The 27,389-nt window shown below is 50.7% G+C and overlaps 10 protein-coding genes across 10 annotated transcripts; 4 read left to right on the plus strand and 6 right to left on the minus strand.

Moving 5' to 3' along the window:
• Positions 1-42: 42 nt before the first annotated feature.
• BDZ99DRAFT_522905 (uncharacterized protein) lies at positions 43-630 on the minus strand (the record flags this gene model as incomplete). The annotated part of the gene is made up of 4 exons (XM_033725745.1): positions 43-157; positions 216-287; positions 347-432; positions 508-630. The coding sequence occupies 4 exons, from the start codon at positions 628-630 to the stop codon at positions 43-45; spliced, it is 396 nt and encodes a 131-aa protein (XP_033574254.1).
• A 498-nt stretch (positions 631-1,128) lies between these two features.
• BDZ99DRAFT_536645 (uncharacterized protein) lies at positions 1,129-1,821 on the minus strand (the record flags this gene model as incomplete). The annotated part of the gene is made up of 4 exons (XM_033726585.1): positions 1,129-1,327; positions 1,408-1,464; positions 1,544-1,629; positions 1,693-1,821. 4 exons carry the CDS (start codon positions 1,819-1,821, stop codon positions 1,219-1,221), a joined length of 381 nt encoding a protein of 126 aa, XP_033574255.1. The 3' UTR covers positions 1,129-1,218.
• Positions 1,822-2,794: 973 nt separating this feature from the next.
• On the minus strand, positions 2,795-4,595 carry BDZ99DRAFT_447640 (uncharacterized protein; the record flags this gene model as incomplete). Its single annotated transcript, XM_033718024.1, has 1 exon — positions 2,795-4,595. The coding sequence occupies one exon, from the start codon at positions 4,593-4,595 to the stop codon at positions 3,063-3,065; it is 1,533 nt and encodes a 510-aa protein (XP_033574256.1). The 3' UTR covers positions 2,795-3,062.
• A 1,303-nt stretch (positions 4,596-5,898) lies between these two features.
• BDZ99DRAFT_536653 (uncharacterized protein) lies at positions 5,899-7,252 on the plus strand. The gene has a single exon (XM_033726586.1). It carries the CDS (start codon positions 6,222-6,224, stop codon positions 7,056-7,058), a length of 837 nt encoding a protein of 278 aa, XP_033574257.1. The 5' UTR covers positions 5,899-6,221; the 3' UTR covers positions 7,059-7,252.
• Positions 6,893-9,178, minus strand: BDZ99DRAFT_573152 (major facilitator superfamily transporter; the record flags this gene model as incomplete). Its single annotated transcript, XM_033728260.1, has 2 exons — positions 6,893-8,873; positions 8,930-9,178. The coding sequence occupies 2 exons, from the start codon at positions 9,176-9,178 to the stop codon at positions 7,371-7,373; spliced, it is 1,752 nt and encodes a 583-aa protein (XP_033574258.1). The 3' UTR covers positions 6,893-7,370.
• Positions 9,179-12,441: 3,263 nt separating this feature from the next.
• BDZ99DRAFT_536662 (general substrate transporter) lies at positions 12,442-14,322 on the plus strand (the record flags this gene model as incomplete). The annotated part of the gene is made up of 4 exons (XM_033726587.1): positions 12,442-12,531; positions 12,642-12,735; positions 12,821-13,551; positions 13,648-14,322. The coding sequence occupies 4 exons, from the start codon at positions 12,442-12,444 to the stop codon at positions 14,320-14,322; spliced, it is 1,590 nt and encodes a 529-aa protein (XP_033574259.1).
• Positions 14,323-15,209: 887 nt separating this feature from the next.
• Positions 15,210-15,908, minus strand: BDZ99DRAFT_392437 (DJ-1 PfpI family protein; the record flags this gene model as incomplete). Its single annotated transcript, XM_033715785.1, has 1 exon — positions 15,210-15,908. One exon carries the CDS (start codon positions 15,906-15,908, stop codon positions 15,210-15,212), a length of 699 nt encoding a protein of 232 aa, XP_033574260.1.
• Positions 15,909-16,191: 283 nt separating this feature from the next.
• BDZ99DRAFT_573156 (PLP-dependent transferase) lies at positions 16,192-17,690 on the minus strand (the record flags this gene model as incomplete). Its single annotated transcript, XM_033728261.1, has 4 exons — positions 16,192-16,805; positions 16,859-17,271; positions 17,340-17,473; positions 17,602-17,690. The coding sequence occupies 4 exons, from the start codon at positions 17,688-17,690 to the stop codon at positions 16,269-16,271; spliced, it is 1,173 nt and encodes a 390-aa protein (XP_033574261.1). The 3' UTR covers positions 16,192-16,268.
• Positions 17,691-23,341: 5,651 nt separating this feature from the next.
• Positions 23,342-23,690, plus strand: BDZ99DRAFT_522915 (uncharacterized protein; the record flags this gene model as incomplete). The annotated part of the gene is made up of 2 exons (XM_033725746.1): positions 23,342-23,511; positions 23,564-23,690. 2 exons carry the CDS (start codon positions 23,342-23,344, stop codon positions 23,688-23,690), a joined length of 297 nt encoding a protein of 98 aa, XP_033574262.1.
• Positions 23,691-24,303: 613 nt separating this feature from the next.
• BDZ99DRAFT_465208 (uncharacterized protein) lies at positions 24,304-25,146 on the plus strand. The gene has a single exon (XM_033720495.1). It carries the CDS (start codon positions 24,390-24,392, stop codon positions 25,005-25,007), a length of 618 nt encoding a protein of 205 aa, XP_033574263.1. The 5' UTR covers positions 24,304-24,389; the 3' UTR covers positions 25,008-25,146.
• Positions 25,147-27,389: the final 2,243 nt, after the last annotated feature.

Raw genomic sequence — 27,389 nt, forward strand, 5'->3', positions numbered from 1 at the left:
TGTGTGGGTGCTAGGATGTAGCAGCTGTAGCGCCCATAGCCTTCACTGCCACCAGCACTGGAAGGACTTGATCCTGTCATTGTAGTTCCAAGCCCCCAAGTTCGCGATATTCTCGGAGGTATACAATGGAGTGCCGAGAGCCACACAGCCTGTGTGACTAGTTTTGGACATCGGTCAGCCTTTACTCAGACAAGTACAAGGTGTTGTTGACTTACTCATAGAAGGTGCACCAGGCAGCTCGATGGCTGTCGCCCGTGAACTGAATCGAAGAGACGCAATCTTCGCAGCTGTTTCAGAAGTCAGGATGACGGGAATAGATATATTGGGAGTAGTGGGCAGTTCTTACGGAGCGGCGAAGCAGCGTCCCATGGCGTCGTCGGCACCTCCATACCACCATTGACCTCTGAAATTCGTATCCCGATAGAACCGGAGCTGGGAAGAACAAAGTATTAGCTTGGGTTTTGGTAACGTGGATAGCGTTTCGAGGCCAGTCTGACGGTGGCTTACGATTGCATTGACACCCTGGACGGCCTCAGTGCTGGCCGTGCCCGGGATAGCAGCGCCGGCGACACCTCCAGCCCAAAGAGCGGTGACGGCAGAGAGACCGAGTCCGAGTCCGTGGAAGTGCATGGTGTTGATTTGGTGTTGATTGGTAGCTGTGTAGCTTGCTTGAGGTTGATGATTGGTGTAGGTGTGGTGAAGTTTAAGAGAAGGATGTGTAGAGGAAGAAGGTGGGTTGAAGGAGAAGTGGATTGAACACATATAAGTGATGACCACAAGAGTGGCCAATATAAATATAGATACCTAGTAGCGGTGAAGAGACATGAATTCGTATCAAACACTCTGCCCGTATGTACACCTATCTGCCACTACATGAAGTGCTTCAACAAATTTCCACATAGCCCAAGGCGAAGAGCTTTTAACTTCTCTGGATTCCTGAAAATACATTTTAGCAACCCAAGCAGTGGAAGACAGGTGTACAAAGAGACAGCTTGTTCTAGAATTAGTTTGCCACCTTTTCCATGACCTCGTGCCGTCTAAGGTGGCTTCACGAGGTAACCAGATTCACAGCAGTGTTCGAAAGCTACTTCAATGTCCTCTTCACAGACCTTACATACTACTCACAGGGTCGACTAGTCCCTGATCCACCCCAAACAGTGGTAAAGAGGTGCAAACTAACAAAAGACACTCGCTCTCCTTCTCTCATTATACCGTCGCTCACTCAGCGGAGCACTTGACACTACTAATCTGATCATTCCACCCAAACATTCCGAGGGCATAAACAGGCTTCTCAGTCGTCAGGGTCCTCCCTGTGCAGCCTCCATTCCTATTGAAAATCGTAGTTAGCACGTGCCGCTTCAAGAAGAGGATGAAAATTGAGGGAGCTGTCACGTCAGCTTGACTTACGAGTAGAACGTGCACACAGAGCCCTTGATAGGAACCACGGAGCTCGCCTTATCGTTCCTGCATAGAGCATTAGCATGTGACAAGAAAATCTCGAGATTCGGAGGCTCCGAAGTCGGAGCATCCTCCATCTACATACATAGAGCCATCGACGTTGACACACTTGTTCAGGGCATCGTAGTAGGTGCAAGCACCGTTCAAGTTTGTATCTTTGCACATATACACCTATCGAGAAGTTATTAGTATCTATTCGCGGCTCTGCCGCGTCTTCGCTAAGTCTTGACTTACGCTGCCAACAGCATCGCGTTTGAGCTGGGCCAGGGCATGTAGATGCTCATGGCGGTAATGAGGAGCTCCGCCAACCAGGGCGGTAATTTGGAGAATAACCCAAGATATTAGGAGAATAACAGATTTCATGATGCTTGGATGGAGGGTGTGAAAATCGTTCAACGCTTTGGCGGGACGTGGATTATGTATTGATGTATTCTGTTGCGGATGTGGATGTGGATTTTGTAGGTTTGAGTTGCTGCTATATAATATTTCCTACACTTGTATACCTAACCTACTTCACAGTGACAGCGCACTATGTAGCGTAGCTATTGCCTTCGTGTTCGGCTAAGTGAAGCATCGAAGCTCGCTACACATGATGGTCGTAGGAACCCCGATCATACCCGAATGTCTTCACTGAAAACGTATAACAAGACCATAAGCTTATGCAAAGAATAGGTATGGTGATACAGTACCTTGCCCAAGATATCCATACACTTTTCTGCCACTGTCTGCGGAGCTTCAACGTATTAACAGAAGCCGTAGACAGGTACACCCTGTTGACGCCGCCTGAGGTAGCCTTGCGGGTTTATCAGTTGTCCACATGCCGAACTTCTCTCTTATTTAGAATGCCTGAAAATACTACGAAAGTCCTCATGCAGCGGTGACCGAGTGTACGGATTTCTATGGTACGGATTTCTATGGCGAGGCATTGTACGTCACAAAGCAAGTACAGAAGTAGATATAGAAATGAGATGATTTGAAATTTCATTGGATGCTACCAATTAATTGGTCCAGTGGCAAGCCACAAGTCTTTGTAAGCTTGCTTGACACTGCTTGAGGTGCCCGCATGGGGCTTACAATTCCAGGCGCGATGTCAAGTTCCACGCCTTGGAGTTTAAGCAGCCTCCTGACTGACCGACTTCATGGCAACGGGGCTACTTCCGACAGTGGCGTCTAGCTTCTAAAGACGGTCCTTAAGCAGTCGGATATCCGTGTGCCCAGACCTGTGGCCTAGCCCTGTACAGTTCGTAGTCGTAGATATTCGCACACTATTTCGCCACCGCTTGTAGTGCCTCATGGGATCTGATTGTTGGCGGAAAGCCATGTAAAGTAGAGAACTCTTGTGTATTATCTATGTAGGAAGAGGGGCATATATAGGGTTTCTAGAGAGGTACGCTAGCAGACAGGATCTTCGAAAATCCAGGGCAGCGGATCACACTTCCAATCTGTGTACACCCCTCTTCCGCTGCTCGGGGTAATTCATGAGTTTCCTTGTTGTTCAAAGGACGGGCCTTCCGTCAGAACCGTGAGTTTGAAAATACCACGAGATACCACAAGCAGTGACAGAGAAGTGTGCGGATGTCTATGACGAGCTACAGCGCCTAGAGTCACCATGTCGAACCGTCGTCCAAAATAACAGCTTTATCTTTCTTACTCGGTTTGCCCTTCCTTGCGTCCGCATACTCATCGAACGCAGTCTCTCCATCAAGTTTCCAGTTCCAGGGATTCGAGGCTTGCGTGGAGGTTGCGTCGATACGATTTGCCTGGTAATCTCCATAATCCTCCTCGTCGTCATCAATGTCCCCGATGTCTTCAATGACGATATTGCGGCCGGAGACTGGTCCAAAGCCATATGCAAAGAACTTCTGAGCCCTTGCCAACCTCTCCTGCTTCAATCGCAGAACATCTCCAGGAGCCATGGACGTCTCGGCTACTGCGCGGCGTTTCTTTCCTTGAGTTCCCGTTGACAGGTTGTTGAGAAGGAAATTCTGCGTGTCTTCGGCCGTTGACCCAGTCCAATCAAGATGAAGGACATAACAAGGAAGGATCTGAGCCGAGTTGAAAACGATATACGCATTTCCGGGCGCGCTGACATGACTATCGGCTCCAGGGTAGGGCTTATCTCGACTCCACCAGTTATCTTCGTGTTCGATTACCGCCGCTCTACCCATGACCACTGCAGATACAATCAACTTCATCCCCGGAAGTGCTGATGTCTTTGTGCTTTCGGACTGGCCTCCGCTGTAAAGCATAGCGTACGCAGGATCTGGAGACGAGTATATGCCCATTCCATAGAGACTGCCATTGTGAACAATAAGGGGCTTTTTGGTGATTGGATGTACGTCTCCGGGTTTAAGAAAGCCGCATCGAACGATGGAAGGGACAAGATCTCGTCGGGTTCCATGAAAGCTGATTCGGGGCTTGATCAGATACTCAATGAGTTGCTCTTTGGAAGCTTCGCTGCTGCCCCTCAGCCGACGGTGCTCGATGGGAACAGAAGACTTCAATTGACTATAGGTGTATTTGCTGAGATTCTTCCGCATTTCCTCTCGGTTGAGTAGAAAGTTAGTTTGAAGGTCATTCCTGAGGATGTTTTCGCAGTGTAAGATTCTCCAATCTGGCAATATGTCGTGGAAGATTTGTGCAGGAGTTTTGCCGAGAATGTGGGTGGCGCAGTCTTGGACACTGTCTAGATTCACCCCCTTAAATTTCAGTTTAGGGTCAAGCAAGGTGTTGATGTTCTTAACCTTGTCAAGATCCCAGTATTGGCCGGAGGATTGCCGATACTCTTGAATGTGTGAAGTTGCCTCTTCCACCATCTGCAAGACAATCATCCCGGCATCAAACCTCGTAAGGTTCATGCGGTCATCATCCAGTTTGTGCTGTAGTAATTCCCGGAGGGAAACACGGATGGGATCGATGGTTTTCCTTGGCAAATCGCGGTTGTCGATGTGGCATTGCATGGGATGATCTAAGTGCTCCAGATTCACCAAAATCTTGAGATCGAACTCGTGGAAGCCGAACGTAAAATGAGAGGTGTGAACGTAAGCCCTTAATATTACCTCGGGCGGAAGTCTGAAATCGACATCGCGAATGATCTGATCGATAATGAGGTGGCCTGTTCGAGACAAGCTGGACATGTCTTCAGCCCCATCGTCATCGCTTTCATCGGAATCGTAGTCCTCAGACCAGGATGGGGTGGAGTAAGTTTCGGAGCCCATTGCTGTAGGCGTGGTAGTGAGTGCAGCGTTGAAGGGCAAATGCGAAGAATTCGAGGTGTGTTGATTGTGCGTTGAATGTGAGCCAGAATGATGGGGTGTGGTCTAATTTATGTGCTGCCTGAGGTGAGGGCTGGTACCCCTGTGGCTGAGGTGAGGTGAGGCTGTGAGTCACGACGCTAGAACAGTCAGAGGTAGTATCAAGCCACAGGAAGTATGTCCACTGGAGATGAGATTGTGGCTCGTTAAAATGTTGAAGAAAATGGTATCATGTTGAAAGACGATGAAAGAGGTGGGTGAAACAATAAGAGTCGGCAGGACTTGGAAGGCCCACGACGTCCACTAGAAACTTCATGCTTAGACGAACCAGCCATATCTGACGTGGAAGGGTGGACGATAATTAAGAGAGGCCACAAATAGGTGCCAAATCCAAATGCGAGAATGGGGTTTGTGCTGCAGGTAGCTTGCCTGGTCAGAAGTTTGCGAAGTTGTCAGGGCTTCTACCTTTCGCGTCCTACCTTGTTTCAAGACGGCGCTGGTAGTTTTTTCGGTTTCAATCAGTAATATCAGTAGCTAACACAACTCTAACTGTCTAGTTGATCGATGAGATGGGTTGCTGTCAGAAGATGTGGTGGCTAGATGATGGATTGGCGTTCGTTTTAACAAATCGAGATGCCGATGTAGAATAGTCCGGGCAGTATACCTGGCAGGCTGCGCAAACGCAACAGCACTACCACGTCATGCTAGCATTCTAGCCATAGCTCTAGAGATTACTTATTTCCATGGAAGATTCATTCTAGAAGCTCAGTCAATCCCCGCAAGTGTCTGAAGCAAAGAAAAACCTCGAAAAGGCCTGGTCACGTGATATCTTACAATTCTTGAACCTCTCCAAACATGATTTCCTCAGACCAACAAACTGTTCCACAGCGAAATGATCACGTTGCTCAAGTTGAAGAGGGGGCCGAAATGTACCTCACACCGCTCAGGAGATGCTGCGGATGCTGGCAGTATCTTACTAGCACTTACAGCTCCATCCAATACTGCCTCCATTGCGGGCATATCTTGTGTCAGAGCTGTACCTACGGCTAAATGAAATGCTATCCTTTCTCTAAAATCTGTAAATGGTTCTGGATACGTATTTTTGACATCTGCGTACGAATTGCCTCGTAATCGCAAAGCGGTGATCTCAAGCAAGCAGTTGTCGCAAAGAAAGAGATATCCTCCACGCACGATTGGATTAACATTAATTCTACACAGCCTCGATGGAATCGCATTCGCCGCATCGAAAACGGCTAGAATGAAGGGAGGACTAATGAGCCAATCACAGCTCTGATCAACAGCCGGGAGTCCGCCTCGTGTCTTTCAACACCAAAAGTCAACCTTGCTCTTCATCCATCACAATGAAAACATGGCGGTGGCTCTGCTCACACCACCAGCATCCACCACATCCATAAACCGCTATAAATGCCCACTGAGATCCATCACTAACCCTCCAAATCCACTAACCCAGCCAGCAAGGCATCCCAATCTCAAACGCTGCCAGCAACCATGACCTCCAACTTCGACGACAAATCGCACTCCCCCTCCCCCATCGACCTCGCCCTCATCCCCCCCACCGAGAAAGCCGAGCTCCACTCCTCCGCTGTCTCCATCACCTCCGCTTCGACCGCTCTCACAACCTCCTCTCCCTCCACCTTCATCCCCGCCTCCTCCCTCCATATCTCCACCCGCGGCATCCCCATCCTCCGCCTCCCGCTCCCCCCCTCCTCCCTCACCACCACCATCCACCGCCCCGACGGCTCCCTCGCCTACACCTCCACCCGCCGCTCCGGCTCCTGCGTCCTCGCCGACGCCACCTCCACCCCCCTCATCACAACAACCTACTTCTTCGGGCCCGGGCGCGATCCCGTCCTCACCCTCCTCGCACCGGGCCGCGACCCCGCCGAACCCGCCACAAGCACCATAACAACGACCTCGAAGTGGACGTCCCGCGCGCAGACATTTGCGACGGGCGACGGGCCGACGTGGGAATGGGCGTATGTGCGCGAGCGCGTACCAGCTCCCGACGACGGTACCAACGACGCTGCTCGGAGGAAGAAGGGCGGCAAGGTTGTGATTCTGGCGCTTTACCGTACGGATGATGGGGCGAGGGGGCTGGGGGGGACGCGGGTGGGGCAGCTGCTGCGGACGGACGAAACGCGGGCGGCGGGGAGCTCGCGGACGAGCGCGGGGAATGGAGGGGAGTTGCAGCTGGCGGCGGGTGGTGTGGAGGGGGATTTGGACGAGGCCGGGGTGGTGGCGAGTTGTTTGGTGATGTTGAAGAAGGAGGTTGATCGGAGGCGGACGGTGCAGATGATGGTTATCGCGGGGGGTGGGGGCAGTTGATGGCTGGGAAATTTTGAAGGGGTAAGTGAGTAGGTGCTTCGGGTAGTGGTATTTCTCTTAGATCTTCGATCATTCATTGTTAGTTATATTTCAATTCAATATTTTTCCTTGTTTGAGAGGCGTTTTGAAGTCGAGTGTTTCAATAAGTCTATGCTCCAGTCAAAGCGGAGTGTTGCCACTATTCTGCTTTCTATAATTACAATTTTCTTACCACCATTTCTTACCACCAGGTCGTCTTCGAAGGCGTAAGGGTATTTCGATAAAACGAACGCCCCGGTATGCGATAATTCAGTAACTCCGCCCCATCATTTCTCAAACACTTTCGTCTTTCTCTTGAGTCTTTTGCGCCGATTCCGCAGTCGGCCCACCTTCATTCTTCCCCTTAATACTCTTCCACTCCACTCCCAGTGCTCCAAAGATCGTCATGCAGGACATCGCCACGCCCACGTAGAACGCATGTCTGATGGCAATGTTGTACCCTGCCAACACCGCGCCCAACAGCTCTGGCTTGACGACGTGCCTCAAGTTCGTGGCACCAGTCTTGACCACCTCATTCGCGTCCAAGCCGGCGATGTGCGACATGCTCTTGACAAGCTGGTTCGCAAACACGTTTTGGCCCACGGACACGAAAATTGCACCCCCTAGGTTCTGCGCAAAGAACATGAGCGCCACACCGGACGAGACATCCTTCCTGCCCAGAACGCACTGTGCCACCATAGTGGCTTGTTGCATACCAACACCAAGACCGAGCCCGTACAGCACCTGGTAGCCAATCCACATGGCATGACCAGAGTTAACCTGCCACGTCGTGAGCAGGCCGGCGGCGATCGGCATAATGATCGACGAGAGAATCATCGGCGGGGCGTAGTACCCGACCTTCTGGACAAAGCCTCCGGCTATGAACGAGGCCACGACGAGAGCGATGACCATGGGAAGGACATCGATGCCAGATTTAGTGGGAGTGACGCCCTTGATGGCCTGGAACCAGATGGGGATGTAGAAAGAGAAGATCAGCATAGCGGACATGCAGCAGAATATGTACGCGAAGGCGCAGACGATGCTGCGCTGGCAGAAGATGTGGGGCGGGACCGTCGCGGTGTCGCCCTTCCAGATCTGGATAGCGATAAAGGCGACGGAGAGGAGGATGAAGAGGATCAGGAGGACGATGATGCGCGCGTTGTGCCAGGCATAGGTGCTTCCGCCCCATTGCAGCGCGAGAAGGAGACAAATGATACCGGGAAGGAGAACGAGCGTGCCGAGTGGGTCTAGCTTCTGCAGTTGGGCTTTGAAGGTGAGGCCACGGTTGTCGTGGTCCCCGGCTTGCGGTGGAACTTGCAAGATAATGACGAGGATGGTGACAGCGACGGCGCCGACGGGGAGGTTGATGTAGAAGCACCAGCGCCAGCTGACGTGCTCTGTAAACACGCCACCGAGGAGAGGGCCCGTGACGCTGGCGATGCCGAAGACGGCGCCCATGCAGCCGATGAAGATGGGGCGTTTTTGGAGGGGGATGGCACGAGTGATGATGATGATGCTACCGTTTTGCATGCCTGCAGCCCCCAAGCCGGCGATGGCGCGGCCGACGATGAAGGCGGTAGATGAGGGTGCGGCGCCGCAGACAGTAGAGCCAATTTCGAAGATGGCGATGCAGGTCAGGAGTGTCCATTTGGGGTCGTAAAACGTGTAGACGCGGCCAAAAACGAGCTGGAAGCTGCAGAGAGTGAGTAGGTAGGACGAGCCGTACCAACCGATGTTGCCGAGAGAGTGGAAGTCGTCTGTGATACGCGGGATAGCTGTTGCTATAATGGTTCTATCCTGCGAGGGTTGTTAGTCGCTGCAATTGAGGGCTGTGGGAGGAAGAGGAGACGTACGAGGGCTATGAGAAACATAGTCAAGTATATGGCGATCATGACGGGAATGATCTTGGCCATACTAGGGAATTCAGATCCATCCTGTGGTGGTAGTGACGCATCTGATGGTGCAGTTGGAAGCTCGCCAGACGGGGAGGGACTGTCATGGTGAGTGGAGGCAGCATTGTGAGGCGATGGCTTCTCAGTGCTGTTGATGGTATCCTCAGAAGGGGTATGTTTGACGTGGATCGTCGTGGGGCTTTCTGCCATGGTGAGGGAATGTTCGAGGGCTGAAATAACAATATGAGAGGATTAATGCAGTGGTCGGATGTCGGAGAGAAGCGACGTTACTAGTGCCGGTGCAGTAACAGGAAGTGGCACACCACCCTCTTTATATCAAGAGCCTGATTGCAGCCACGTACAGCAGATGCGTGCTACGGGGACTCCAACGCCGTCAAAAGGTGCTCGGGAGCCAGACACCACCGACAGGTCACGTGCCCGAGCGTCGGGACCGAAGGGACGTAGATCCTCTAACTCCTAGAGGGCTAGTGGTTCGCGTTCGGCTCGCGTTACTAAAGAAGTCCACCAATCAACCGCTCGCAATCATGCTAGTGTACGAGCATCCTGGACACTCTGTCCATTGACCCCTGGTGCTCGAAGACCACGCTTTTTGTCAGCCCGAGATGATGCGTATATTGATGCATACGGGGATTCTAGCAGACATGATTTGCGCCTTCCGCAATATCCCTTACCAAGTTAATCTCGTGTTCGCGCTTTCTCGCGTTCACCCTTCACGCTAAAGAAAGCTACTTCTCCCCATCAAGAATTGCTGGGTGAGTTCGGCGAAGATTCAGACATGAGGGTTCGGGTGTGGTAGCGCCTTCGGCGCGTTGGCGGACGATCGTGACGGGTGTAATATCACGGCTGGGAAGCAGGATGGGCATATCCGTCAGGATGGGGCCGTCTATGCGTGGAAGGAGCCCATCATTACGATGAACTGACAGCGAAGGAGATTTCCTTCTGTCGGCGGGGGGAGAGACGCTGGTTGTGTTGTTGAGGTGGAAGGCCTTTGATGCGGACCTTTGAGCTTCTGAGGCTAGCTTTGAGAAGGCGCGTCGTGGTTTAGGGTCGGGGTGGAGTTCGGTAACTGAGTGGATTATATCTTTTGGCGACGAAATTTGCTCAGGCGTTGGTTTGCGAAGCGTAGGCTTGGGGGAAGCATTATACATGGCGGAAGATGTGGGGAGTAGGAGATTCGAAGGGCCGTGATGTGGAGAGATACCTCCAGGAGATGAGGGGTTGCTCTAGAAGCTGGAGGTGGGGTCGAAGAGCTGGACTCTATGGAATCTGTGAGTCCATGGATCGCGTCGCGACCAAAGTGACATGTACCATTCACGCGGAGCTACTAGTTTGAAGGGAGAACCACAAAAGGATGCATTTGACGTGTTGTAGTAGATTATGATGGGACTCTGGCTCTAGTAGAATGCCAAAAAGAGACGAAAAGTTGAAAGAATTACAAGACAAAAAAAACATGACGACATCACGCCGTAAGTCGTCAGTATCGCTGCCCGTTATCTGCGACAGTATTCGTTGCATCGTGATATGGCGGCACGTTTTCGTATGCGGGAGGCATTTCCCTCTCTTCACTCGAACTGCGCCGTCTCTCTCCTTGTGCTTCGATCTCCTTTGCGGTTTGCGCCGTTTGGGAGGATCGACCTTCTCGGGGTATCGATCGGGTTGCGGATTGAGTCGTGGAGTAGTGAGACTCATCGTAGACGGATAGGTCCGTGAGAGCTTGGGTCGCTTTTTCTGCTTTGCGTTGTTTGCGCTTCTGGTTCAACTTGTCCGCGCCGAGACCGATGCCAGCGATGAGAAGGGCGGCCATCGTATTCTAGGTGTGATAGAAAAGATTTATTCTACAGCACGCGTTTCTTAGCTTTCATGCTGATAGTAGGGATACGTGTGAAGCAATGAAGAATGTGGAGTAATAATCATTGCTTCATTGAGGCGAATAGGATGAACTGTGAAAAGGACATACCTGAGGATAGTGTATAGGCGAAAACGAGACCGGAGAGCAAGCTTACGTTGAGAAGCTGCGATGTATGTGTGTAGGTGTTTGAAGTCGTTGCTATTGTTTGAGATACATCTCAAGCGGAATATATAGGTAGCTTGGGAGGCGGTGATAGCTTCGGGGCGAAGGCTGAGATCCTGGTGTCGTCACTGATAATTCGACCAATCAGAGCGACGCTGAGACGCGCAGTATTTGAGTTCCTCGCACAGCCCCAAAGCGTCTATCCTCAACACGGACAACCTAGCGAAGGCCATCCATCTCGCATCGACTCTGACCGGAGCTTATTTGAATTAAGAATCGGCGTTTTGGGCAGAAACAGCCTTAGCTGAGCAGCTGCGCAGCGTCGGCCGCAGTAAGTTAACGAAAGCGCAACGAATGACGACCCTGCCAACTCCTATGCGCTGCTACACCTCCCGGACGCGCCGACGCATAAGCAACGTATATGGACGACTCCGCAAACCTCTCCGGGTCATGTATGCGGATGTCAACGAGCAGTCTCTTTGTAAGAGAGCCCAGCGCCCGTGTTCTTTAAGCAATGACCCCGTGAAGGCGTCTTCATTCCGGCCTCCTGGAAGAAGTCATCCCAAGCTCTCCGGAGGTCATGGTAGAAGACGAGGTTCACACGGGTCTTTTTGTTTGTTAGCGATGGTCAGTATCCGTTCAATTGAAACGCGGGTCCCCGTCCTCAGTCTTCAGAGCCCTATACGGCCTTTGACAAGACTGGAGGTAAGTTTGAAGAAAAAACAATCCTGTCCAGTATCCTCTGCCTGGTTGTTGGAAGCTTCAAGTCTCAATGTCGCGGGGTATGAGAGTCCGGCCCACTCTAATGGTAGAGACATAGATCAATCCTGGGGACGAGGCCCGTGTTGAAGGTGCGAGTTGCGATGTCCCTCAAGCTGTGTAACCTCGCATCTGCGTAACCACTAAGCAGGACTCCTTTTGTTGGCTCATCGTAGATTGGAATGTACCGAGACCCAGAAATCCGCTTCGGGGTGGCTACATTGCTTTACCCCAGGTCCGGATCGAGCTGACCACGCCTTTGTTGCAGGAGCTGGAAGCTGACGTCTCTTGGCAAGTACAAATCACGAACAGGTGGAATTAATCGTGCGTTGTCACTTGCGTCATTAAAATATTCCTAGAGCTGTCCTGGTAGGGAAATCAGAATAGAGAACTCATCTCGCAACGAGTACGCAGTAACATCATGCACACTGCATAATGCCTTGTGGGGATAGTTTCTTTGTTATGCCCCATCGTCATTTTCCTAATCCGTCCTCACGATGTGCTCACGAGGCCTGGTTCGCGCCTGCGGATTTACCGCACGCGGTCTTGTTGACTTTTCTGCCGTTTTCGCGCGTCACTATAAAACCCGCGCGCCTCACCTACTCATTCCAACCTGCCACCTACAATCCATCACCACCAAACTTACCGCATCTAGTCAACCTCTACACTAACTACTTGCATCATGAGCCGCTGGGCTCCGTCCTCCAACCGTGCAACCAGTGACCTCAGCCGTGTCGAGGCACCGGTAACGCTCCGTGGCTATCTCCTTTGCGTAAGTCGCTTCTTTCCTTCGCTGCCCATGCCTCTCTGGTAGCCCGACGGGCCCTCGAGATGTTGCGAGTGTTGTGTCCCAGTGAAATAGAGGCTAATTTTGTTGTCAAGGCTTTTGCAGCATTTGGTGGTATCCTGTTTGGCTACGATTCGGGATACATTAGCGGTGTTCTCGCCATGAACTACTTCAAGGAGCAGTTTGGCCGTAAGTATTACTTGTCTCCTTGACTTCACTCACCTGTCGCTGTTTAAAATACTTCGACCTAATTCAAACACTAATTACCTCACAGATCATCAGCTCCACGACGCCGATGCCTACAATGGCTACAATTACGACAGCTGGCAGAAATCCCTGATCACCTCGATCCTCTCCGCAGGTACATTCTTCGGAGCTCTGTTTGCTGGGTCTCTCGCCGACTGGATTGGTCGTCGAACTACGATCATTGCAGGATGCGGCGTCTTCTCTGTTGGTGTCATACTTCAGGTGGCATCTACCACAGTCAGCTTGCTCGTTCCTGGCCGGCTGATTGCTGGCATCGGCGTCGGCTTCGTGTCGGCAATCATCATCCTCTATATGTCTGAGATCTCGCCGAAGGCCGTCCGGGGTGCCATCGTCTCCGGATACCAGTTCTCAATCACCATTGGTCTTCTCCTGGCTTCGTGTGTCGACAAAGGCACTGAAAATCGCATGGACACTGGCTCCTATCGCATTCCCATGGCAATCCAATGGCTGTGGGCTATCATCCTCGCCACTGGCCTTTTTCTTCTTCCAGAATCTCCACGCTACTATGTCAAGAATCAGAAGCCGGACGAAGCTGCCAAGGCCCTCAGCCGTCTTCGTGGTCAGCCCGTAGACTCTGCCTACATCCAGGACGAGCTTGCCGAGCTCGAAGCCAACTATCTCTACGAATCGGAGAATATGCATAGCAGCTGGATCGACTGCTTCCGTGGGGGATGGAAACCTTCTGGAAACCTTCGTCGCGTTATGCTTGGCATGGCTATGCAAATGATGCAGCAATGGGTACGCCCTTCTCTTTCTTGACTCTCTTTTGAAGCGCTAACGAACAACAATACCGGTGTGAATTTTGTCTTCTACTACGGCACAACTTTCTTCCAGCGGGTCGGAATAAAGAATGCATTCACCATCTCCATCATCACCACGGTCGTCAATGTGTGCTCGACTCCGATCTCTTTCTGGACCATTGAGAAGCTCGGACGTCGCGTTCTCCTCATCTATGGCGCCGTTGGTATGCTGGTCTGCGAGTTCATCATCGCGATCGTCGGCACCGTGGCTCCCGAGGCGCACGCCGCCAACCTGGTCCTGATCATCTTCACCTGCTTCTACATCTTCTTCTTTGCCTCTACCTGGGGTCCCGCAGCCTGGGTCGTCATCGGCGAGATATTCCCTCTGCCCATCCGAGCCAAGGGTGTTGCGCTCTCCACCGCATCGAACTGGCTCTGGAACTTCGTCATCGGCTACATCACGCCGTATATGGTCGACGCCAACCAGGGCGATCTCAAGTCCAAGGTCTTCTTCGTCTGGGGCACGACATGCACCCTGTGCGTCTTCTTCGCTTACTTCTTCGTTCCGGAGACCAAGGGCCTCAGTCTTGAGCAGGTTGATCGCATGCTAGAGGAGACCAACCCTCGCAACAGTGCCAAGTGGGTTCCGCATGATACGTATGTGGGCCGTGGCGCTCGCGACGGTGTCAAGATGGCCTCTCTGAGCTCTGATGGCGGTGCCGACCACTTGGAGAAGGTCGACAAGCACTCTGAGGCCACCCAGGTCTAGTCGTCATTGAGGAAGCCTTGCAATACCCTATCTGCGAAAAGGGCACTGGCTAAAAGGTCGATGCTGCGGTTTTAGTACAGTGTGGCGTTTCTTTGCAGCTGAGGAAAAAGATTCATCTGCGTTCGGTCAACAAATTCGGAGTTTGAGTTGCTATTTGATAGCGCTTCCTTTAGGTCACACTTTCCGGTGCTGCTTTATGTCTAGCCTCTATGGGGGGATCCAAGGAGACCTGACTTGTTCTAAGCCCGGAATATACCCATCAGTAGTTCCTATTCTTGGTCTTCATGCTGTAATGCGTCACTTGACCCTTACTTTTAATAAGGTGTGCTATTAGGATCTGAATTCCATAGGAGAGAAATCCATACTAACGAATGTGTCTACGAGACGCGATGAAGACGGGAATGCGGTTCTATATCTAAATCTCTACGCAAGGGGTTCTTATCAGCTCTAGATTGCGCCATCTCGATGTGTACTAGCTAGCCTTATTCCATTCCATCCCTATCACTCAATTATCGCTTCGCCCAACACTCTGGGCCCTTTCTCCTCCCCTCAACAGGATTTATATTACTAGCGCACACTTGCTTGGGTGTCCCTGTATGAAGTTCTTCAAAATCTTCATCAATCGAAAGGCGAGCTACCCCAACGACTCGTAACCTCTGCCAGGCTATCTGGAGCTGCGTCCTCCAATAGTACTCAGAAGACACTTTAGTACGCGTCTCTGCTTCGAATTACTAAATCTCGCATATAACGATGGAGGTATAAAGGTCTTTCGGTGTGAATCTCAATTGCGGATGCCCATTTTATCAACTCGTCTCTTACAAGTCTCGTTCGGAGTGGAGTATCTCATCATCTGTCAACCACTACTTCCTCTTTCCTTCACGAACATCTCACACTTCCTCCCTCCAAGCATACTCCTCCAACTCCGCCACCCACTCCGCCGCCTTCCGCCCCACCAACCTCTCCACCACATGCAACGTCGCATCCAACCCACAGCTCACGCCGCCCGCCGTAATCGTCACCAGCCCCTCCCCCTCATTCTCCACCCACCGCTTCCGCACCACCTCCGTCCCCTTGCCCCCGGCCTCCGTGCTCGCCTGCGCACACAGCATCTCCAGCCCCTCCAGCCCCAGAAAATGCGTCGTCGCCCGCTTCCCCCCCAGCACCCCCGCCGCCGCCAGCAGAAACGCCCCCGTGCATACCGACAGCAGGAACCTCTTCTTCCCCTCGCTCTTCTTCTCCTCCGCCAGCCGCGCAAACTCGCGGATCACGCCGAGCTCCTCGGTGCCGGTCTTGGCGAGCGCGAGCATGATCTCGGGCCCGCCGCCGGGCACGATCAGGATGTCGTAGGAGGCGAGGTTCTCGCGGGCCTCGGCGAGGGAGATGGCGGGGACGAGGGTTAGCGTGCCGCTCTCCGAGGAGACGGGGTTCGTGGCGCTGAAGGTGGTGGCGGTGAAGGCGCGCGGGCCGGTGGGGTCGGCGTTGGTGGTGGTGTTGTTGAGGATTTCGGCGGGGCCGGCAAAGTCGAGGATGTCGGCGCCGGGGAAGAGGAGGATGGCGGCGCGGTAGGGCGGGGTGGGGGTGGACATTTTGGTGGAAATGTAGGGTTAGGATGGGTGAGGCTGGGTGGGTGCGGTTAGGTAGGGGAGAGAGGTAAGTTGGCGAATTTGGGGGGTGGTGGGAAGACTAGATGGGGATAGGTGGGATTTGGGAGAGTATAAGTATGAAGTCTATTGCTGGGGTAAAGTTGAGGCTGTTTGAGCAAGAATCGCCGTATACGGCATCGTTTGTACGCCCTTTACCCCGCTGCTGACATGCATGGTCCAAATACGAGCTTCCTAAAACTGTAAGCTCCTTTTCTTGTAGCAATGGTGATTTTAAAACGCAAAACCGTGAGATGAACTAAGTTTGATAGTCGCATGGCAAAACTCATCTACTAGGTTACGAACCTACGGAAGAACTTTCTTCAACGTCCCCACAAGAGATCTGACCTCCTCTTCAGTATTGTAATGTATCATACTCACTCTAATTACCCCTTCCGATCCAAGTTTGAGGACCTCATCGCAAAGCCTCTTGCTGTAGAAATGACCCCATCGAAATCCAAAGTTAGATATCTTCTCCGCATCCTCCACGACCTTACGAGAGCTGACATCAGCTACCGTGAAGCTGATCGTTGGAACCCGTAGAGAGGAGTCTGAACTAGTCTCTCCGTGGATCATGACGTCTTTGCGAGACATGAGGTACGTCAAGAGGATCGATTGCAGTTTCTCTTCATGTTTGGCGATAGACTCGAAGACCGGCTTCGGAGAATCGCCGCCGAGGTACGACACGATCAGTGGAATGGACTGGGTCAGCTCGTAGTTTGCCCCTGCGAGACCGATCTTGTCTTCTAGCGTAGCCGTGGGGTTGAAGTAGTGACCCATGGGATGCAGCCTGTCTTGGATAGCGCTGGATGCGTAAAGTGCGGCAATATGAGGCCCGTACACCTGTTAGACTCGAGTCAGTATGGTGCATTGAGCATCAGAGGTCGCTTTCTTACCTTGTACCACGAGAATCCATAAAAGTCCACTCCCAGCTCTTTCACGTCAATCTGACGATGTGGCGCGTAAGCAACACCATCGACACCGAAGAGTGCTCCCGGGATCGAGTGCACCGTCTGCGCAATTGAGCGAATGTCGTGGATGGTTCCAAGAATGTTTGATGAATGAGTACATGCCACGAACTTGGTTTTGGGAGATAGAAGGGCCTTCAGCGACTCGGGGGTCAACTTGGGATTGACAGAGCTGGCTGGCGACCACCACTTGATCGTCATGTTGCAGCGTTTGGCCATGTCCAGCCAAGGATCGATGTCGGATTCATGGTCGACTTTCGATAAGATGATTTCATCCCCAGCTTCGAAGTTCAAGGAGAATGAGAGGTTGCGGAATAGCTGCGTTGTTGATGCGCCGAGGACTGCGAGACGTGATGAGTATAATAGTAGAAGATGTATTGCCTGAGATGAAAAAAGCTGTAAGCCTTACCAACTTCCCCTGGATTGGCGTTCATGTACTTCGTCGCTGCATCGCATCCTGCGCCATACTTCGAGGTTGATTGTTGGCTTGCACTGTAGGAAGCACCAAGCTGAACATTGGTATTAGAGAGGTATTTCGAGATTCTGAGGAGGTGAGCATGGAAAATTGAAACATGGTAGTATGAGTACGACGCTTACGACTCAATCACTTCTCCTAGCACCTTGCTTCAAAGCGGGGAAAAAGTCCCTGGCTTTCGTGACGTCAAATGTACCCGCCATAGTTCGAGGAATGTAAATTTGAGGAAGTAGTGATGAGAAGCGGTAAGTCTCTCAGAAAATACCAGTTGTTAAGTAGATCCATAGTGATCAAATTTGGCATTTTATGAAAGAATTGAAGAATGAAAGGCTAAGCCCATAGCAGGAAGGTGGAGAAAGATCCGCGCTAAGTGACGTGCGGGTCTCTTTCACGCCCTTCTCCTTACAGATTGCAACCTTCTGATGCGGCCTCGAAACGCGTGATGCGGCCTTACGATGCGGCCTCAAACGACATGATGCGGCCTTGCGATGCGACCTCATGATAGAGCAAAGAGTCGTTCATTGAGAATGTCCGAAATGTCGGTTATCGCGGCTTCTACCTCGTCACGGCTGTGAATCGACTCACATTCAATCCGAACATCAATTTAAGCAATTCAATTCAATGTGGAGGCTGGAAAACATGCTTGCTTGTCAATGACCCTGTCAGTGTGGAGTGCCTATCGGGGGTATTGGAAGTATTGTCATTCATTTGATCTTCTAGAACTATGCAGCTTCCATCTACTACTGTCACCTCTCCTCATTATCGCCGTACATGGTGAACATGTCCTACATCCATTGAAATATGGCTATTAAGAGCGCGATGCGGTTGTGTGGTGGGGCGCATCGTCCCTACCCTTCTATAGTCCGACCTCGTCATTTCCCATTTGTCATCTCCCAACCCCCAACTCTCATCTCCCTGTACCATTTACCTACTCCATCTGCCTATGCTTTCCTCGGCTCTGTTTACTCGTCCTCCACTCTGTTTCCTCGTCCTCTACTCTGTTTACTCGTCCTCCGTTGTCAGTTTCGATTACTTCACTAGACGTATCGGCGGTGATCAAGATGAATCCAATTGACTAAGATTTCCCCGAATGCGATATGGTGTTGGATCTAGCCATTCTTCGCCGGCAACGTTAAATTAAGAGTTTCATTCTTAGCATTGGATGCTTTAAGCTAAGTCCTAAGTGCGGTACAGTCAGCATCAAGCGCATCGTGCTTCGTCTAGTGTGCTTTGATATTGCACTTTATCACCCTAAGTTGGCTCTCCAGCTCCTCCTTCTTAACCCTGAGCAAGGTGTATTCAGAGTTAGAAGAATCAAGCTGGAAGTTGACTATTCTGTAGTCACCGTTAAGCATGTCGTGCCCACGCTGTAGGGCTTTGGCGTCGGAGTTGACCACCCGAAGCTCGGGTTCTGGCTTCTGAGTAGGGATATTTCCGAAAACGCGATCTAGGACATTCAAACTTTTACATCTTACTCTGATTCAGGAAGATGCCTCGGAGGACTCCCAACAGCGTCAGCCACGTCCAGTGGGTAAGATAGTCGAGCCACTGAAGCAGTGCCACCTAGTGTTGCGAAACACCGTGCGAGAGAGAAGAGACACAAAGAGATCTGAACTTCAAGTAAGGACTATGCCTAATGGCAACATGAGGGTCTTCTTGGCTGTAAGGGTAATCTCAAGGACCCAGCTGGCGACAGGCTTCGTTGGAGATAAGTTGTAGTCTCTTCTGACTTCGTCTAAGGTGGCCTGAAGAGCTATCAGGCGAGCCAAAAGTGTCGTCTCCCAATTCAGAATAACGCACCAAGGTGCCTCAAGCGGTGCCAGGCAAGTGCGTGGTATGGAAGCTCGAGTGCGTGCGCATAGGACTTTTCATCATAGAATCACGAATTCGTAGACTGTGCCTTTCTATTGGAGGACACCAGTCTCCGTTGAATACAGAGCAACAAATTAGCACCGCCTGAGGTGGCATACGGAGCCATCAGGCGTGTCAAAGGTGTCGATTTCCAACTTTTGATAACGTACCAGGGGGTCCCAAGCGGTGCTGGGCAAGTACGCCTTATAGTACTTTATTGATGGCACTTGAAGTACTCTTCACGCTTCGCATTCCTTCGTCCTCAAGCTGCTGTTTGGGACCCTCCCGCTCGTTGTTGGTGCGGACGACGTTGTGTTGGAAAACAAAGGTAAAAAGGAAGGAGGTGACGGTTCGTTAAGTACAGAGAAAGTACTTGCTTAAATTGTGAGAGAGTGATGGCGGGGGATGGGAGGGGAGGGCGCCACGGTACGTTATTTCAAATTGGAAAACGACACTTTTAACACACCTAATAGCTTTTCACGCCACCTCAGACGGAGTCAGAAGAGACTGCTACTTCATGTTCAACGAAACCTGCCGCCAGCTAGGCCGATTACCGTATCTTGGAACGCGATTCAAGATGTACAGTACTAGGTCATAAATGCCCTAGAAAGCTAGAAGTCCTACCCCTAAAGTTTGTGACATCGTGTAGGCATCAGTTTTGAATAGCCCAAGGGCGTATTTAATCCTCCGGTGCTATGTCAAGACGTTCACATAAGCAATCCTGATCTAGTGCCTGTAGCTTTTGGCATCGTATAGGCGTCGATTTTGAATAGTCCAGGGATGAACTCAATCCTCTAGTGCCAGGTCAAAACGTTCACATGAGGGACTCTGATCTAGCCCCTAGAGCTTTTGACATCGTGAAGGCGTCGCTTTTGGACAACTCAGGGGTGTATTCCATACTCACCCGTATGCTCAAAAGCAACAAGCATATTGTTCAATTCCTTGCTCTTCGATTTTACAGCCTTCTGATATTGGACGTTCTGATCTAGCCTTCTGAGCTTATGACATCGTGTAGGCGTCGGGGTTGAAAAGCCTAAGGGTGTATTCAATCCTCAGGTGCCATTTCAAAACGTTCACGTGAAGGACTCTGATCTAGGCCCTGGAGCTTTTGACATCGTGTAGGCGTCGATTTGGAATAGCCTAGGGGCGTATTCCATACTTAATGATATGCTCAAAAGCAGTAAGCATACCGTTCAGTTCCTAGCTCTTCTATTCTACAACTCTCTTAAGATTGGACGTTCTGATTTAGGCCCTCAGGCTTTTGACATCGTGAAGGCGTCGCGATTGAGTAGTCCAGGGGTTTTTTCACTCCTCCAGTGCTCCGTAAAGCTAGGCGTTCTGATCTAGCCATTGGAGATTTTGACATCGTTTACGTGTCGATTCTGAATAGCCTAAAGGCGTATTCAATCCTCCGGTTCGATGTCAAAACGTTCACGTGAAAGGCTCAAATAACGGCGTCCGTGCGCTGGTGTTCACTGTCCATCTCGAAGACTTCGTCCTGTTCAGCCTTCAGCTTGCCCTGGGCCACCTCAAGCTTGGATTGGGCAGTCTTCGTTTCTGCGTAGTAAAGGTTGGTGGTGTTTTGGACCTCTGAGCGAAGCCTACTTTCGTCCTTAAACTGCTGTCCCTTGTCATGTGGAGGGAAAGTACTTGCTTAAATTGTGAGAGAGGGGCCCCCGGGGGGGGGGGGGTGGGGGGGGTTGGTTGGTTGCGGCGTGCCGGGTCGATAACTGAGCGCGCTACTTCGCTTAGAGCTCTAAAATACCACCAATCCCTAATACGAGTAGTCTAAAGTTGCCCAATCCATGGTTGAGGTGGCCCAGGTCAATACTCGACATGCTCTTCCAGGCTCGAGATGTTGGCTTCATTGTCCATCTCGAAGACTTCGTCTTGTTCAGCCTTGAGCTTGGCCTGGACGACCTCAAGCCTGAACTGGGCAGCCTTGGAGAGGGAAAGTACTTGTTAAATTGCGAGAAAGGGGCCGGCCCCTGGGGAGAGGGATGGGGGGCCCTGCTTTATGGGCCCTTTCCCGTCTAAACGCCATCAATTATGTAATACAAGACCTAGTTGCCTGGCACCGCTTGCCTGGCACCGCTTGGGGGTCCATGGTACGTTATCAAAAGTTGGAAACGGACGCTTTTGACACGCCTGATGTCTCTATTCGCCACCTAGTTAACGACAAGTCCTTGGTTACTTGAAAAATAGTCTGATATCTGCTGCGTTGATCTTGACATCCCACCTGTATTGTTTTTGACCCTAAGTATCACCTCACACAGCTGTAAGCACGTGCCAGACGAGTTTCGATGTATGTCTAAGTTAGCCTTCAATATATACAGCAGTAGGATGTGTCTGGGCACACCGATATATTACTGTTCTAGCTCTACTATTGCTCTCTCGATACCAGTGTAAGGAGTACCCTAGCTAGAATGTCTTTAGTTAGTTAAAAGGTAATCTAATATACGCTGCGATGATCTTGACATCCCATCTAGATTGTTTTTAACTCTGATGACCGCCCCAGACGGTTGTAAGCACGTGCCAGACGAGTCTCGATTGAATGTGCGATGGTAGATTATGTATCTGGGAACACGGATATACCACTGCTCTGGCTCCACTCTTTCTCTTTCGACAACACTGTAAGGAGTACCCCAGCTAGCGTGTCTTTAGTTAGCCAAAAGATAGTCTAATATCTGCTGCATCAACCTTGACATCCCATTCAGACAGTTTTTGACCCTAATGACCACCCCAGCCGGCTGTAAGCACATGCCAAACAAGCCTCAATCGACGTCCTAGTCGGCTTCCGATATAAGTTTAGGCACGTGCTTGCAGCCGTTTGGGGTGGTCGTTAGGGCCAAGAACTGTCTAAGGTGCATCCCTGCGTAGCGAGAAACCCTGCGTGGTGAGAAAATCAATAGGTACATTAACTTCAAGCAACTCAAACTCCACGCATACACTAATGTTTCCCACAGTTCTATATAAGTCGTCTGCTGTGGCTATTCCTAAATACTTGGAACACCTCCTACCTAAAAATTACGTTTGCATTGTTGCCTTTGCGCCCGATTTGCAAAGAGCCTCCTTTTATAGTGTAATAGAATTTCTTTATTATAGGACTACTATTAAGCTTTTATCACTCCTAATGCTTATAAAAGGGCCAAATATAAGCCTCAAAACCTCACTATTATACTGGAAAGTCGTTATCAGCCTTGTGGCTGCTATCACACGCAAATTCACGTAAAGTTGCCACTCCGACCGGTACCTCCAACCAAAGCGGTCACCAATCCCGGCTAATGCAAACAGCCTACATAATCATCATTGTGTAATTTACTTACAGTGGCTGTTAGACCTGTGGCTGTGCACAATCTTGGTAAGCTGGCCGGCCTTGGCACTTTGCGACCCGACTCAGCCTTGGCCATGCCTCCGGTCAACCAACTCAACTCTCTGAAAGCACCTGCAGAATTCGCCACCTCACAACCCTGTGGCCTGAGCGGGTCGGCCGTCCTCCCTGCTAGCGTTTGCAAACAACAAAGTGCTTCGGGCGATTTCTTCCGCCACGGGTGGTCAAAGGGCGTTGTAGGCATAGATTACTCATCTATTAGTAGTTATAAGGCCACAATGCGCCCCGGAGCATTATGGCTTGTGCTCAAGTACTTTGAGTAAGCAGACTTTTGCCGTTTAGCGCTCGGTCCTGTTTGCTTGCCTGTTCTAACCTGGGTTGCCTTGTAGCGAGAGGGCCATTACAAGGGGCGAGGCCTGAACGGATTAGCCAGGTATGTGTGCTCTCGCACAGATATTCGGCACTCTTCTATAGGACAATCCACGGACTTTGCTAACCCGTTCAGGCCTCGTCTATACCTACAAGAATTAGCGTCATGCGAGTTACTTCTACGCTTAGCCTGTTGTTTCCACCCACGCAAGATTAGCGTCATGCAGGATACTTTTGTTTACCCCACCCGCAAAGCTGAAGACCTTAGGCACGATGAACAGACATCTTGCCATCCAAGGCACGTGTAATTATTTATTTAAGTCTCTCTCACATCCCGCCGTTCTTCTTGCACAACTGTAGGGGTGCGGAAATATTATACATCCCTATGTCTTCGTTTGTTCCTTCTCAACACAGTCGTCTCATACCTGCGCGGTCCTACTCTTCGGAAGCATGGGAGCAGAAACGGATGATTATATCCCAACTTTATCGCGATGAAGCCAGAAGTCTCAATAATGTTCTAGTCGTTCTTGCACAGGAGCACGATTTTCGACCCACGTACGCCAGCCTCATAGCAAGTGACCTGAGTCACCAGACTGATAACTTCTAGCCCAGCTATGCTCAAGAAACGCATTACCAAATGGTCCTTAGACCGGAAGCGCAAGCAATTAGATATGCTGGTTGCCCTACGACTTGCCTCTCAGCGGGAAGCTCTGGGCAAGGAGACAATTTTCTAGATCAGAGGGCGACTTGTCACGTTTCAGCATGTCAAGCAATACTTTCGGCGTAAAGGAATCCGCGACTTACAATCCCTTATGGCTACTTCGAATACTACCACACCCTCAACGCACATAGACTGCCGCACTCCTGAACCCGAACTGGTGGCTGTTGATAAGGATATCCATAATTTGGAGGTCCCAACCGATTCTACAGACCCTACGGACCTGGCCATGCATGAAAGCTTTAATATAGGGAACGTGAGCCCTCCTATTGTGGCGCTGCCCTTTTTTAACCAGGTGGATTTTGTCATGCCCTCTAATGCAACGATGAGCCAGCTGGAGCAGCTTCTACACCTCAGCCGTGTGTACTATGACGGCATGTTCGAAAAACCACACGGGAAGAGTATGAATAGTACTTCCCAGGTTGGTCTATTGGAGAAGTTCTACCATCGCATGTTCGATGGACAAGCGTTACTAGAGAGAGAAGACAATGTCGAAGCATTTCAACACTTCAATATTGCTTTCGACCTGATCCACGACCTCTTGAACCAAGAGAATTTACTGTTTCTCCCATACCTGTATTATATGATGTTACCATCTAGGCGGATCCAAAGGCAAGAAGTATTTTCTCGTTTTTTAGGCTTCGCATATCAAATGGGTCAGACATGTTTCCCACAGCAACATCTAATTCAGCGCTTAATAACTATTTTACACCACATGTCGATTAAGGACAGGGGTGCATCTTCAGAGTGCTCACTCCGGAGCATCGTGGATCGTTTACGATTGGAGTTCGAAGATCATATACCGGATGACCTTGATCCAGGACAAGTCGATATCTGTTCTTTGGGACGGCAATTGCATACGGAGTCCCTTGTCCAACCGGTTCAAGATGCGAGCAAACTGACTTCCATTGCTGTCTGGAAATTCGTTAACGAGGCCGGGATGTTTAAGCCACTTTCAGCTAAGCGCTCTAAAACCCCAAACTTTGAGCTAGAAAACGCGCATTCCCTCAACGTTGATGAGCTCGTAGACCCAGTCTATTTGCGACGGTCTCCCAATACCGATGTGAAATTTGGGTATCATCGGGACTTAAAACCTGAAAATATACTTATTTCCACGGGTCAGGTTATATTTACGGACTTTGAGTTGCAGATGATCGAGGAACCGGAGAACGCCAGGCAGAGGCCGGACGGGCAAGGCTTGGCATCACACGAACTTGGTGGGCGGGGCACGGAGCGAGTTGCCGCTCGTCCCGATACCTTGGCACCAAGTTTACGACTCGACACGGAACTCGATCGTCGAGTTGCCGACCAAGAAGAAGGAACTCGTTCTTGAACTCGGTCAGCGAGTCGGGGAACGAGTTGACCAAATTGCATGAAGGGAGGAATGTATTTTAGGACGCTCCTTTACGCAGACAGTTCCTTTTCTTCATAGTTAATTCCACTCTACTTCCAGCGACCTTCCTCGAAGTGAGGTCCAACCCAGGATATTGCCTATCACCCAATCCCATCAGTCACGTGACTTCGAACCTAACCCGGCGTCACAAACGTCACATGCAAACCCCAGCTAAGCTTTCCCTTCTCCTCCTCTGACCTGACCCCCAAGGCTCCCTACTCCTAGGCGAGTCTTAACAAGATGGTGGCCAGCGCGTGAATAAGGTGGCACTGGCACTGAGCAGCGAGGGGAAGTACACGGCGGCGGAGAAGATGCATCGGGAGATGTTTATATTGAGAGAGAGCGTATTCGAAGACGAGTAACTACTCACACACGCTGGCGAGCATGTACTATCTGACTGACATTAAGTGACAGAGAAAATAGAGCTCTTAATAAGTGGTCGATGGCAATTTAGAGATTCATTGCTATTTTACGTGTCTTATTAGTTTGTAAGTGTGCCTGGAAGGCAATTTCTAAACAGCTACGAGTGCTTTTCATCAGGCTGCGTAAGCGAGCGTAGTAAAGTAATCTAGCACTGGATATCGCCACTGCTAGCAGGGAGGGCAGCCGACCCGCTCCGGCCAGAGGGTTGTAAGGTGGCGAATTCTGTAGGTGTTTTCAAAGAGTTGAGTTAGTTAGCCGGAGGTAACGTAATCCGCATGCAAGCTGGCCACGCATGCATCCTGGCCACCTGCCCCACCAACATACAATAGATACACGAATTGCTCAACCACAACGAATTGTATTTGGTGTAGCTACTTGCTAGCTAGTTTCCTGCTTCTTAGGGCACGTACGAGCTTTGTGCACCAATGATTCGCACAAGCTACACTTTAGTGGTGCTCGCTGCTGTCGCTCTGCTGGCCCCGCTGCTGCCCCCTCTGCTGCCCCCTCTTGGGCAGCTTGTGCACGAGAGGCCCTTTCTGCCCCTAATAGAACCCCCCCCCCCTTGGCTATATATGTACGCCTAGTTGCTCTCTTCCTTTTCTAGCGATGATTCTCGGCACGCAGCCTCTTATTTTCGCTAGCAAGCAGCACAGCGCTTGACATCGCTATTTCACAGCCCTTAACAATCTGGCTAAGGGCTTGATCAGTGGGGCTTGATGGGCTATGCCGCTGGAGATAGCCTTTTAGCAAGGCCGTCTGCTTCTGTAGCTCAGCAATATTATAGGGTGTTTCAGCTGTCCAAGATCCATTTGATTGTGGCCGTTGGGGGGTGGTGGCGTATAATATTCGGCATGCAGCTGTGATAGCACGCGATCGGGGCTAGAACCAGGCCAGTAGCTGCAAATCCAGCCCGTATATTGCTTGGTGATAGTGCTAGCTGCCTAGCTTGCTTGTATAGTGGCAGGAATTCAAGCTTATCGATGTAGTTAACGCTATAAGCTATTATCTGTTCAACGCTGCGCCTGTACACCTGCTTAAGCGCTAAGAAACAGCCTATATCTAGCGGCTACAGCAGATGTAATAAATGCGCTGGCATGCAGACAATGATAATCTTGTAATCTATAGCAAACCGACCGAATTTAGGGTTGATATAGCTATTATGGCCATCTAGCACAAGCATCCGATACGTGCTAACAATACAATCCTTTGTATGCTTGTGGAATAGCTTTAGCCAAACTAGGCTAATATTATTTGTTGTCTAGCTGTTCTTACTAACCCTAATTAACTAGTCTGGTGGAATAGCTTGATACCAAGCAGCCTGGTGCATGATCGCTTCGAAGATAACTAGTGGTGGAATTGATGCCCCTATCGCATTAATGCACTCGATGATTGTAACCCACTCGCGATTGCCTGGCTGTATAGTCCTAGGCCGGCCAGCGCGGTTAGTTCCTGTAACAACTCGTGCAGTTGCAATCACACCTATCTAGACGCTAGTCTCATCAAAATTCCAGGTATCCTTATCCAGAATCCTATATTGTATCTTAATATCTTATATAAGTTTGAACCAGGCTCGTATTAGCACAGGATCTTCGCATTTGGCACGCTGATAGTCGTATTTTCGATTTAATTTGGATTGCAGGTCGGTATCCCTTAGGGCGCTGCTAAATGTACACCCTATATTTACTCGGTGTACACCCCTTTTCTACTCCGTATACACCCTTCTTACGTCTGATCTTCTGATTGGTCCGGAGGGCTCGGAGGAAGCTCCGGCGCTTAATTCTCACGCGCATCTATATGAAATGGGAAGGCTGTACAGCCTCACTATTTCATTGTGCATTCTTACCGTTTCCGTGAGGCTATATATATAGGCCAGCTACACGTAAGGCCTCACGTGAGGCC

The sequence above is a fragment of the Mytilinidion resinicola genome (assembly GCF_010093595.1).
Source record: "Mytilinidion resinicola strain CBS 304.34 unplaced genomic scaffold BDZ99scaffold_14, whole genome shotgun sequence".
Lineage (NCBI taxonomy): Eukaryota > Fungi > Ascomycota > Dothideomycetes > Mytilinidiales > Mytilinidiaceae > Mytilinidion > Mytilinidion resinicola.

What these genes read in the sequence shown, in the direction of transcription:
- BDZ99DRAFT_536653 (XM_033726586.1), top strand. Translation starts at nt 6,222, where the DNA reads ATGACCTCCAACTTCGACGACAAATCGCACTCCCCCTCCCCCATCGAC.
- BDZ99DRAFT_465208 (XM_033720495.1), top strand. Translation starts at nt 24,390, where the DNA reads ATGTCGATTAAGGACAGGGGTGCATCTTCAGAGTGCTCACTCCGGAGC.